Source organism: Pseudopipra pipra, chromosome 3 (genome assembly GCF_036250125.1).
Source record: "Pseudopipra pipra isolate bDixPip1 chromosome 3, bDixPip1.hap1, whole genome shotgun sequence".
NCBI lineage: Eukaryota > Metazoa > Chordata > Aves > Passeriformes > Pipridae > Pseudopipra > Pseudopipra pipra.
Genome location: NC_087551.1, coordinates 114,040,000 through 114,052,254, shown reverse-complemented (window position 1 = coordinate 114,052,254; position 12,255 = coordinate 114,040,000). Strand labels below are relative to the sequence as shown.

General features: G+C 49.9%; 2 protein-coding genes across 2 annotated transcripts; one reads left to right on the top strand and one right to left on the bottom strand.

Annotated features, from left to right (window-relative positions):
* Nucleotides 1-1,964: 1,964 nt before the first annotated feature.
* LOC135410664 (cygnin-like) lies at nucleotides 1,965-3,604 on the bottom strand. Its single transcript, XM_064647377.1, has 2 exons — nucleotides 3,493-3,604; nucleotides 1,965-2,143 (listed from the first exon to the last, which is right to left on the bottom strand). Exons 1-2 carry the CDS (start codon nucleotides 3,548-3,550, stop codon nucleotides 2,010-2,012), a joined length of 192 nt encoding a protein of 63 aa, XP_064503447.1. The 5' UTR covers nucleotides 3,551-3,604; the 3' UTR covers nucleotides 1,965-2,009.
* Nucleotides 3,605-7,658: 4,054 nt separating this feature from the next.
* On the top strand, nucleotides 7,659-8,506 carry LOC135410663 (small basic protein 1-like). Its single transcript, XM_064647376.1, has 2 exons — nucleotides 7,659-7,927; nucleotides 8,376-8,506. The coding sequence occupies exons 1-2, from the start codon at nucleotides 7,870-7,872 to the stop codon at nucleotides 8,504-8,506; spliced, it is 189 nt and encodes a 62-aa protein (XP_064503446.1). The 5' UTR covers nucleotides 7,659-7,869.
* The last annotated feature ends 3,749 nt before the right edge of the window (nucleotides 8,507-12,255 follow it).

Genomic DNA, 12,255 nt, shown 5'->3' with positions numbered 1-12,255 from the left:
GCCTGCCCTGGAGAGCAAAAGCTGCATGAGCACTTGCTCCAAGCCTATCCACATGAAGGGACTGGGAATAAGGGGATGTTTTACATCCAACTGGACAGCACAGCTCTAAGATGCTGAGCACATCCCAGTCCCTGTGGATTTGCAGTTGTTCTCTCTGCACTGTATCCATTGCATTGCAAGGTAAAAGCAGGAGACAAGGAGAGGAGAAGATAAAGCTGAGGATTAAACTGCCCCCAGTTTTCCCAATCACCCCTCTAGGCTGTTCTCTGCCTAGAAGGGAAATGATCACTCGGTCCCTGTAGCTCCTCTGGTCCCTGGCTCCTCTACAAATAAAAGGATCCATTAGATAGTTTGGTAATGCCAGAATTTGACTCATAACAATTTCCTCCTGAGAAAAAACCCTCCAGCAAACCCCCAGGTGGCCAATGGTTGTGGGTAGGATCATCCAGATCCCTCCTCAGGGAAGAGGGAGCAGAGCTGGTTGGAGCACCTTTTCCTTGCAGAAGCTGTTTCACTGCTGGATTTTGTATTGGGTTTATGTGGCAAAGTTTTGGTAGCTGGGGGGTGGAATGCAGGGCTGGCTCCTGTGAGAAGATGCCAGAAGCTTCCTCAGTGTCCTATGGAGCCAATTCCAGCTGGAGCCAAGATGGAGTGTCCAGTGGAGCCAAGGCTGGGCCCAACAGTGACAGTGGCAGCACCTCTGGGATAACAGAGTTAAGATGGGGAGGAAAAAACTTACACAGCTTCAATTCTGGAGAGAGGAGTAGGAACAAGTGAGAGGAGCAGCCCTGCAGACCCCCAGTCAGTGCAGCAGGAGGGGCAGGAGGTGCTCCAGGCACCGGAGCTGAGGGTCGCCTGCAGCCCGAGGTGCAGCCCATGGAGAGGCAGCTGTGCCCCTGCAGCCCAGGGAGGTCCATGGGGGAGCAGAGATCCACCTGCAGCCCCTGGAGACCCACACTGGAGCAGGAGGTGCCTGAAGGATGCTGTGACTTCAGGGAAGCCCATGCTGGAGCAGGGTCCTGGCAGGACCTGTGTCCCCATGGAGAGAGGAGCCCACGCTGGAGCAGGTTTGCTGGCAGGAGTTGGGATTCCACAGGGAACCCACAATGGATCAGCCTGTTCCTGAAGGACTGACCCCATGGAAGGGACCCACACTGGATCAGCCTGTTCCTGAAGGACTGACCCCATGGAAAGAGATCCCACACTGGATCAGCCTGTTCCTGAAGGACTGACCCCATGGAAGGGACCCACACTGGATCAGCCTGTTCCTGAGGGACTGACCCCATGGAAGGGACCCACACTGGAGCAGGGAAGAGCGTGAGGAGTCCAACCCTTGTGAGGAAGAAGGAGCAATAGAGACAGCATGTGATGAACTGACCACAGCCCCCATTCCCTGTTCCCTTGCTGAGGAGAGGAGGGAGAGAATTCAGGAGTGAAGCTCAGTTTAGGAAGAAGTAGGTGGTGAGGAAGGGAGTATTTTAAGATTTGTTTGCATTTCTCATTCCCCTCCCTGACTTTGTTTCCCACCTCTGTGGATTTGCTGAAATTTTCGTGGAAGGAGGGTTGTCTTGTGCTTGGGGAGAGGGACATTGCTGAACCACCCACATTTTTTAAGGCATTTGCAGATCACCTGTCACCTGAAAAAGCAGAAAGGAGCTTAAAGATTCCCTGTTGTCTCCAAAGGGTTGTGTTAATGGAGAAGGCAAGAGGGAAAATGATCCCAGGGAAAATAACCCTGTTTCCCAAATTCCCACCCTTCCAGGCCACTGACAGCTCTGCTGCTCTTTGTCAGTGGCTTTTTTTTGAACCTTTGGGCTTGAAAAATTTTAATGCTTCATGTGGGATCATGGGAACACCAGTAACCACACCACACACACCGGAGTTATATCTCCTTTTTTTCTCTTTTTAATTATTGAGAGGAGGGGGTGACAATGGGGTTATACAGTTGGGAATCTGCCCCCAAAGCCACCATGGTGCCTCCTCTTCCTCAGATGCTTCCTGTTCAGCTCCTATTTCCCCTTCCAGACAGGTGGGATGCAGCAGTAGTTCTTGCAGTCAGCGGAGTAGGACCAGGTGTCCACCTTGGAGCACTGGTTGGAGCAGTACCCCAGGTTGGCACAGGTCTTCAGGACCTTCCCATAGCCTGCAGGATGACAGAGGGAGAGTGATTTGGTCAGGAGAGGTGCCTCTGTGCCCCTATTTCCATCCCCTCCATCTCATCTTGGTGTAAAGGTGTCATCTGTGCCCCACTTCCGTGCCCTCCCATCCCTTCCAAGGTGGGTGACAGTGGTCAGTAGGATGAGACCCTGTTTGTAGGGAGGTCCTGCTCTGTTGCCCCCCACATTACCTCATTTCCAGACTCGAAGCTGGAAGGGACCTTGAAGGGCACAAGCCAGAGCAGCTCCCTGAATACCTCCCTCCCCTCACCTAACAAGTGCAGATTGGGAAAGAGATGCTCTGGAGGAGAGCAGACTCAATCTCCTGGTGAGAGACACCCCAAAAGCAGAGTTCATAAAGATGTTTTTCTGTGCACATTCGTTTTTCCTTGTCCTGTGCCTCCCCTTAAAGGATCAGTGTTCTCAGAGCAAAGCAGCAAAAGCCACACCAAGGATGCTGCAAAGGGCTTAAATTGGCCCCACAGCAGCTTTGCACCAAATTTTCACTGTTAAAAGGATAAAAGTGGGTCAAGAGAAAGGCTTGGCCCAGGTGGGTGAGAATTGAACTCTGAAAGGGGTTTCTAAAGCCTGTTTGGGAGATCTCAGCTCCAAATCCCCTCTTGGCTCCTGTACAGGGACCCAAAAGCCTCAGAATCTCAGAAACAGGAATTAGCAGCAAGAGCTATGGCACATCAGTAAATAAAACACAGTCATAGAATCATGGAGTGGTTTGGATTGGAAGAGACCTTAAAGCTCATCTCATTCCAACCCCCTGCCACAGGCAGGGACACCTCCCACTATTCCAGGTTGCTCCAAGCCCTGTCCAACCTGGCCTTGGACAGTTCCAGGGATGGGACAGCCACAGCTTCTCTGGGCAACCTGTACCAGGGCCTCACCACCCTCCCAGCCAAGAATTCCTTCCCAATATCCCAACTAAATCTATCCTCTTTCAGCTTAAAGCCATTAAACACACCCTGGACTGAGCCCTGGCAGAGAACAGAGTTGCCCAGAAGAGCCCCTCTGGCACTATGGAATTCTCTGACCCCCCAGGAGAAGTGGCCACATCCAGACTCTTGTTTGGAATGATCTGGCCTGGGCTCCCTCCCAGACTGGATACTGAAGTTTTCAACCTCAATTTCACAGAAATTTCACAGATTATTTCTGTACAAATCCCTCTGAGAGGAGTTCTCATTTTATTGTCCCTTGAGAGAAGTCATTAAAGTACCTGCCCAGGTTACAGCAGCCACCTCGGAGGGTAAGAACGGTATTTGCAAGAGTTATAGTTATTTTAGAAGAATCCCAAAGAACATATAAAGCTCTCCTCAGCCCTTCTTACCTGGAGTGGCCAGGGAGACCAGGAGGAAAACAGCGAAGACAAGGTACAGGAATTTCATGGCTGCAGTTGAGCTGGGATCTCAGCAAGGCTGGAGAGAGGAGGGTTGGAGACCTCAGAGGGAGGAGGTGATGTACAGGGAGGCTGCAGCCCCTGGTTTTTATAGAGCCTTTCCCTGGGGATGCTGGGGAGATGGGAATTCATCCAAGTGCTGTTTGGGGCTGGACGTGCAGTGATGGCACGAGAGATTTCCCTGTGTGCTGGCAGCCACCTCCTCCCCCCAGAGGTGGTTGCCCAATATCAGATAGGATTTCAGCACTCCTTGGAACACAAAGGAATAGGGGCTGTCAATAGCAGAGACCTTAGGATGGGTCAGAGGGACCTGATGGAGATCTGTGGGTGCAGCCATGGAGGGAGAACAAGATAAGTATCACGGGGTTCCAGGCCTTTCCCAACCTCTGGCAGGGATGCAGTGGGATGCAACAGGGACACGATGCACTGATAACCCTCCCTCCATTGTCCAGGCTGATCACCATGTGGGACTGATTGGAAAGGACCCATGTTCCCATCTCTGAGCCATCTCTGACAAATCTCCCTGATAAATTCATCAAACACCACATTCAGTGAAGTCTCTTTGGTCTTCTCTCACCCCTCTGATGGATGGGCTGGAGCACTGGGGCTGACAGCTCCCAGGAGCCTGGATGAGTCTTGGAGACACTTTGATCATCATCTTTTCCTCACAAACCCTCCAGACAGTCCTGAGGTTTCAAACAAGAGCTTTTCCAACCCCAGTTCACTGGGCTGTTTAATGGCTTGAGGAACAGCCAGGAAAACAGAGGCAACTGGTGAAGGGACAAGAAGTTGCTGCTGGTGCAGAATTCCTCAATATCCTCAGACTTAAATCTGCAAAAGGCAGCAGGTGAATCTTAAAACACTGAGTAACATGACAGCAAAACATCAAACCCTCAATCAGTGTCAGTTTAAGGCTGAGAATTTGGAAAAATAGATAATCTCTGTGCAAATGGTGGGTCTGAATTACCTAAAGCCAGTTAGGAAGGGGGTTTGGGAGTCCTGCCTCAGTCTGTGGGGTGTCACAGTGGTGTGTGCTCTGCTCATCTCCCCATCCCTGGTGGCCCCTGGTAGGGAAAGAAGAGGTTAAAAGAAAGGTGGCAGAGCTGGGGACTTGTGTTCATAAAATTAAGTATATTGGCACTTGTCAGCTCAGGGGGGGAACACTTAAAGGAGGTGTATTACAAGCTGTAAAAATTTCAGAGGCCTAAGGAGGATAGAGCGACAGTTCTTCAATTTTTATAACCCAAGAAATAGGTGGGATACCAAGGCAAATCATGCATTTATCAAAAAGGTAACCAAACTGTCCTCTTTCACACTGAGCACAGCTGAAGCGTGGAACTTGAACAAGAAATTCAAGCAGTTAAAATGTATTGAAAGGACAAATGTATTGAGAAACCAATTTGTAAATTAATGCAGCGGGTGCAAATAAGGTATAAAAACTTCTTGAGGAAGTCAACAAATTTCATGTTGCTGGAGGGTGGGGAGTTCTACGGAGTGAGAACACACGATCTTGGACTCCTTCCCAGGCACCCACTTCTGCCTGCACCAGGCTCTTCACTGGGGCTCGGCTCAGCTTTATGTTCCTCTCTGTGATCTGACTGTGTGCAGAAATTGAGGAAAAGTGAAGGTGAGGGGGCTGTGCACCTCCTCTACTTCACCACCACGATTTCTAACTGTTGCTCTTGGGTGTTTGTCATTTTTTCTTCAGCAGTGGTGTTTCCACACTCCCCCTGTTCAGTCCTTTCTACTCTACATTCCTGTCACTACAAAGGCTTTCCTACAGCTCAGGTGAGGACCTTCTGCTGTGCCTGGTCACTGACTCCTCATCCTGGCCACCAAGAGCAGACCATACCTATCCAGTGTATCACATCATTAAGATTTAAGGACTGCCGTGCTCTCTATGTGTTCTCTTTTCTGGTCATCATTATTCCACTTGATTCAGTCTTTTCTGGCAGGTCACATCTTAATCATAGAATCACAGAATCGATTAGGTTGGAAAACATCTCTAAGATCAAGTCCAGCAATTAACCCAGCACTGCCAGGGCCACCACTAACCCCTGTCCCCAAGTGCCACATCCATATGGCTTTTAAATCTCTCTAGGGATGGGGACTCCACCACTTCCCTGGGCAGCCTGTTCCAATGCCTGAACTCCAACTGGGTGAATAAATATCCCCTGGTGCCACTTGAGGCCATTTCCTCTTGTCCCTTGTTCCCTGGGAGCAGAGTAGACACCCCCCCCCCAGCACCCCCCTCCTGTCAGGGGGTTGCAGAGCCAGAAGGTCCCCCCTGAGCCTCCTTTTCTCCAGGCTGAGCTCCCCCAGCTCCCTCAGCCACTCCTGGTGCTCCAGCCCCTTCCCCAGCTCTGTTCCCTTCCCTGGACATGCTCCAGCCCCTCAATGTCTCTCTTGTCTGAGGGGCCCAGAGCTGCCCCCAGCACTGGAGGTGCCCCAGCAGTGCCAGCACAGGGGGATGGTCACACTTCTTGACCTCTTGCCATTTTCTGAGCTCCTTTGAGCCCCTTCCCTGCTTTCCTGAAGCACATGAATGGTTGGATGTGCTTTCCAAGGGCTGTGCCCTGTATAGGTACGTCCTGTGTTTTCCAAACTTAGCTTTTGTTTGTACTTTTAGGACAATTGGTGCTGGTTTCCCCACACCTTGACATTGCTCTTCGGTGCCTACCTGTGATCTACTGCAACACAAAGTTTCCCTGCAGAAACTCTGTGTTCTGTATTCTCCAGCTCATTATCCTTGTCTGTACAGACAAGGTAGCTTTCCCTATTACTTAATTATATTTTTTTCATTATCTTTTTAGCATGAGAAGATCCACTGGAATGCTAATCCTGTCCTCTAATGCTTTGCAGTCGTTTTCAGCTTCTTATTTTTGAATTTTTTAAGCTTTCTTATTAGACAGCCATGAAAATTATTATGAAGGATAGCACTGGAATCACGACAGATTTCTGATCAGATGTGGTGTGGCAATTCATTACCTTGGCTTCATTTACATATTTGCCCACATCCCTTTTAATCAGCTTCACAGTCCTTTTTTGAAAGATTTCAGGCAAAATACTCAAATTGGTCTTGGGGCAAATCAATGGGGTGAAAATCAGGCCAAGTACTGGTCCTGCCTCTGGGTTGGGGCACTCCTGGCACCAGCACAGGCTGGGGATGAACAGATGGAGCAGCCCTGGGGAGAAGGACTTTGGGTGCTGGTGGGTGAGAGGCTGGACATGCCCCGGCCATGGGCACTCCCAGCCCAGAAACCCCCCGTGTCCTGGGCTCAGGAGGGAGGGATTCTGCCCCTCTGCTCCCTCAGGTGAGACCCCACCTGCAGAGCTGCCTCCAGCCCTGGGGAACAACAGCACAGGGATGTGGAGCTGCTGGAGTGACTCCAGAGGAGGCCCTGGAGATGCTCCAAGGGCTGGAGCCCCTCTGCTCTGGAGCCAGGCTGGGAGAGCTGGGGGTGTTCACCTGGAGAAGAGAAGGATCCAGAGAGACCTTAGAGCTCCTTCAAGTACCTAAAGGGGCTCCAGGAGAGCTGGAGAAGGACTTGGGACAAGGGCCTGGAGGGACAGGACACAGGGAATGGCTTCCCCACTGCCAGAGGGCAGGGTTAGATGGGATATTGGGAAGGAATTGTTGGCTGTGAGGGTGGTGAGGCCCTGGCACAGATTGCCCAGAGAAGGTGTGGCTGCCCCTGGATCCCTGGAAGTGTCCAAGGCCAGGTTGGATGGAGCTTTGACCAACCTAGTCTAGTGGAAGATGTCCCTGAAACAAGATGGAATTTAAGGTCCTTTCCATCCCAAACCATGCTGGGATTCTATTCCATGATTCTCTGAGCCTCACTGCCAGTGCACCGGTCAGGGTTGGATGCACCCTGATGGATCTGATACCTTGGTATTGTCCACAGTGTCTATGACTTGCAGAGATTATCAGACAGTGTCCAGAGCTTATCAGAAAGACTCCCAGACTGAATTCCTGCACCCCTGGGCAGAAGCTCTGCTTCCTGGTGGCTCCATGTGTTCTAGCAGCCACATCCCAGTAGCCGGATCTGGAGCAGGGAATGGTCCCCACATGCCCCCTGGAGCATGGACCTGCTGCCAGGTGCCTTTGTGAGTGGGACCAGCAGGTCGGGGTGACACTGAACACACCAGCAAACAAACAACACCTCTTTGGAGAGGGGTTTGCTCCAGTTTCTCCTCTCACCACACCACTTGTGGCAGAAGTGCCGCTATAAAACCCAGGGCCTTCCAGGTCCCCCACCCCAGCCACCTCAGACACACTCCCGGGATCTCCCCTGGCCTCCAGCCATGAGGGTGCTCTGCCTGCTCTTTGCTGTGTTCCTGCTTTTTTCGTTGGCCACCCCAGGTAAGACAGGGACTCGTGGAGGTGCAGAAAGTGGGGTGACCCTGGAGGCTGTGGGTACAGGTGGCTGTCTCCTCTCCAGCCTCTGTGCTGGGGGGTGAGGGAGGTGGTTCATCTCACTCAGCTTTGGCAGTGGGGATCAGGTACCTGCAGGAAGCTCTGGCTGATGACTTATCCCACATATCTTTGGGTTTGGGATGAGGTGAATGCCACACTGCAAATCCCATCTCTCCCACTCATGTATAGAGGAATGGTTTTTAAGTGCCCAGTGGTCCCCCAGCTCTGTGGGGACAGGAAACATGTGTCCTATTATATGTGAGTCTAAAACCAAAGGTACTTGGTGCCTCAGTGCCACCTGGGAGCCAACAAGGGGATAAATTTAGGGGCTCTGCCCTCCTACACCCCCATCATTTCCCCTCATAACCCATTTCTGTCTCTGTCCTCCCTGCAGGGCAGGGGCAGCCCAAGAGCTCTTGTGACGGGTACTGCTCCTACTTGTGTGGCAAAACCGACGAGTGGACCTTCAGCCCCTCCTGTGGGAAGATGTACTGCTGCATCCCCTCACCCAAAAAGGGAAAATGATTGGGAAGGAGGAAGAGCAGCACTCGGGGTGGAGCTCCCGGGCGCTGTGCTCACGGTGTGACCGAGACTGCTTTGAAGTAAAGACGGGCAGATAAGATTTCTGTGTGCTGTGTGGGTCATTTGCCTCCTGGGAGGGGAGAGCCTGGAGAGGTTGGCAGCCAAAACTCCCTGGACCATAATTACAACACAGCCCTGACAGCCCCAGGCGTTTCTAAGCCCTGACACCAAAGTGACACATGGGAAAAGCAAAGGCTTTGGGATTTTCCCATTGCTTCAAAGCACGGTGGTGGCAAAGGCTGGCAGAGGCTGACTGCCTGATATTGTGCCTCCCTCCTCCACAAGTTGAATCCCAGGTAATTTTTAGCCCCCCCAAGGCCCCTTCGGTCCCATTCAGCCTCTGCACTGGGGTTCTCAGTCCCATGGGGGATAGAAATTGGAGATAAACAGCCACCACCTTTCCATTGCACACCAAAATCCCACTCCTGGGATGCCCATCCTCATCCCAGTGCAGACACTCAGGTTTTGGTGTCCTGTGGTTGTCCTGGACAGCCTTGTACTGATCAAATGACTTCTCAGCGTAGCCTGTGACCAGATTATTCCATTGAGAGTCACCAATAATGGAAGAACAGATGAAGATTTCTGCAGTGGCCCCTTCCCCACCCACTCCACTGTGGGATACACCTTTCACTCCAGGTGTTCTGCAGGGGATATGGAGTGATCTGAAGTGGGGTGGCTCAGAGAACCCCGTGAAGGGCAGCCAGACAAACCTCTGGAGCAACACTGGAGGGTGAGATGTTTGTGTGAAAAAGGGTCATGGGACAGAAAACAGCCCTGTTTGTCTGAAACCCTCCAGGAAATAGAGTGAGCTTCCATCCACGGGGCCATGAAAACCCAGGAAAAGCTTTGTGCTGATATCAGTAGGATGGAAGGAGCTGCAAGAGAAGAGTAAACTGGGTGCATACTGTGAGATAAGGAGTGTGAGGGGGTTAACATCCACTTTTCAGGGCTGGGCAGCAGGAAAAATATCACATTTGATACAGGATAGCCCATCAAGAGTCACAGGCTGTGGTCAAGATTCACCTGATCCCAGACAACAGGATAGAAAAGAAGGAAAATTCCCTGAAACAAACCATGTGTTGGTGACACTTCACAGACACACAAGGCTGAAAGATTGGTTAAAAATTGCAGAAGGAAATGCTGAGCAAAATTAAAAACCTCCTTTGCTGTTTCTTTACCATTTTTCATCAAGAAAAAAATCAGAATTGTAGGAGTGAAAAGGCACATGGAAGGGAATGAACTGCAAAATGGGGTTTTGAAGTGATGCCTCTCGCTCTGCTGCCTCTCCAGCCTTCAAAATGTGTCTGCAGCTAAAAAAGTGTCCCAAACCAGCAGCTGGAGCAACCTGGTCTAGTGGAAGGTATCCCTGCCCATGGCAGCGGGGTTGGAATGAGATGAGCTTTAAAGCTCCATTTCAACTCAAACCGTTCCATGATTCTGTAATATCATAAATTCTGGCTATGCCAAGAAGAAGATTTATATCCTGGAAAGCACCTTTTATAGGAGAAATAGCTGAATATTTATACCTTACAGAGCCAGTACTGATAAATTACTGGATTACAGGGGTTTCATGTGTTTACAAGGAGAAAAGAGCAGCTACCGGGCTTGGATCAAAGTTGTCCCTTGGGAAAGCCACTGTGCATCACTGATCCCACTGTACTTACACTCTACATCTTTGCAGGAGCAACAGGGGATGGAAAGGCCACTACTTTTGCACTTAATCTCAATAAGGAAGTTATGTAAAAACAGGGAAATTGTTAAAAAGGGGACAAAATGTACAGCTAAAAGTTGAACGCTTGCAAATAGATTCTTTGCAAGCACTGAGGGAGTTGTTTAAGGCCACTGTGATGGAGACTTAGGGAAAATGTATGACAGCTGTTAAAAATGCCCTGAGAAAGAGCAAAAGGAAAAGGTCACAGCAGAACAGTGGGATGGGGGAGGTTGTTAGAAAGGAAAAGCTGAAATTGTGTCCAAACGTGGAAAATAGAAAAGATAATAAACTGGGTCTGACAAAGTGTAAAACACAATAAGGCAGCTCAGCAGAGAATTGCAGGAAGAGCTTGCAAAAGGCAGGCAAACCTTCTTATAATAAGTCTTTTTCCTTATTCCAAACACATCAGGAACATGAAGCCTGAAGAAGAGTGTGGTCAGAGCAACAATAATAAAAGCTCAGGCCACTCCACAGAAGCTGAATGAAATATTTGCAGCTGTGTTCACCTTGCAAGAGAGGAGGGAGGTCTTGGTGCTGAACTCTCCTTTGTAGGGACTCATTGAGGGACTTGTTTTAAATGTAAAGGGGTTGGAAGAAAAGAAATAAGCAACAAAAAATCCCCAGCACCCAGATTTTTTTCCTCAAAAATAGTCTGAAGGGAATTCAAGGATGAAATACTGCCCTCCTAAATGCAGCTTATGGATTTCTTCAGCCTGGAGAAGAGAAGGATCCAGGGAGACCTTGCAGCCCCTTCCAGAGCCTAAAGGGGCTCCGAAAGAGCTGGAGAGGGACTTGGGACAAGGGTCTGGAGGGACAGGACAAGGGGGAATGGCTTCCCACTGCCAGAGGGCAGGGTTAGATGGGGTATTGGGAAGGAATTGTTGTCTGTGAGGGTGATGAGGCCCTGGCACAGGTTGCCCAGAGAAGCTGTGGCTGCCCCTGGATCCCTGGAAGTGTCCAAGGCCAGGTTGGAGTAACTGGTCTAGTGGAAGGTGCCCCTGCCCATGGCAAGGGGTTGGAATTAATGATCATTAAGGTCCTTCCCACTCAAACCATTCCATGATTCTATGATCTATTGCTTAAGAAAATTTTACTGTGCAAAGATGGGAGATGCTGGTTTTGTGGGGAAAAAAACATCTTAAAGGGTCCTGTGGGATTACAAACCAGGATTATACCAGTTTAACTATAATCACATGGGGAAAAAACCAGGAAAATCCTATCCTAAAACCTACTAGAGTTCCCAGAAGGAGGCAGCAGACTAGGGAGACTGGAATTCAAAAGGCAGGGAGCAGCATTATTAGGCCGAGATGCAGGAGAGGGAGGTCATGGGGAGCACTGTGGGGGGCACTGTTGGGGATATAGAAGTAAATTTGGTCATAAAAGATCCAGAAAAGGGGTTGAATGGAAAGGTTGCAAAATTTCTTACTGGACTGACTTGTTGAGGGTAATAAAGGTGAGGGCTGTGGAAGGACCTTGCTGGTTTGAGGGTCTGAGTCCTAATGTGGCTGATGGAATTCAGTGCAGATCAGACACACAGGGGAAAAAAAATCCTGATTTTGTATGTCAAATGAATGGTTCTGTGTTGGTTACTTGATTGCCAGGTACAGACTGGGAATGCAAAAGGAAGAGAGAACAGGGAGAAGCATCATTGCACTGTGTTGCTTGATAAATCTTGGGAATTTCAGCCAGATATTTTGGTCTTTTTTTATTTTTGGTGTTTTCCCGTTTGTTTACCTCCTTTTAATGACAGTGAATATTTCTGTGAAAGAAGAGGGAAGAGCTGGAGACTTGTAGTGCCACTCAGAGAGTGAAACCTGAGCCCCAGTGAGCCTCAGCCACCCCCTTATCAGGGAAGCATCAACCACAAAAAGCCCTGATGGGTCATTTCTTTGTTATTTATACGAATTTCACTCAACCAGAAAGGCTTCCATGCAAAAAAAGAGGCAGTGCAGGCTCTTCCCTGATCCCTGTCTGTGGTGAC

Bases quoted from the DNA above. Each gene is read 5' to 3' on its own strand.
- LOC135410664 (XM_064647377.1), bottom strand. From the start codon at position 3,550: ATGAAATTCCTGTACCTTGTCTTCGCTGTTTTCCTCCTGGTCTCCCTG. The intron at 2,144-3,492 runs GTAAGAAGGGCT...GTCATCCTGCAG, and splicing joins GGTCTCCCTGGCCACTCCAG to GCTATGGGAAGGTCCTGAAG.
- LOC135410663 (XM_064647376.1), top strand. From the start codon at position 7,870: ATGAGGGTGCTCTGCCTGCTCTTTGCTGTGTTCCTGCTTTTTTCGTTG. The intron at 7,928-8,375 runs GTAAGACAGGGA...TCCTCCCTGCAG, and splicing joins TTTTTCGTTGGCCACCCCAG to GGCAGGGGCAGCCCAAGAGC.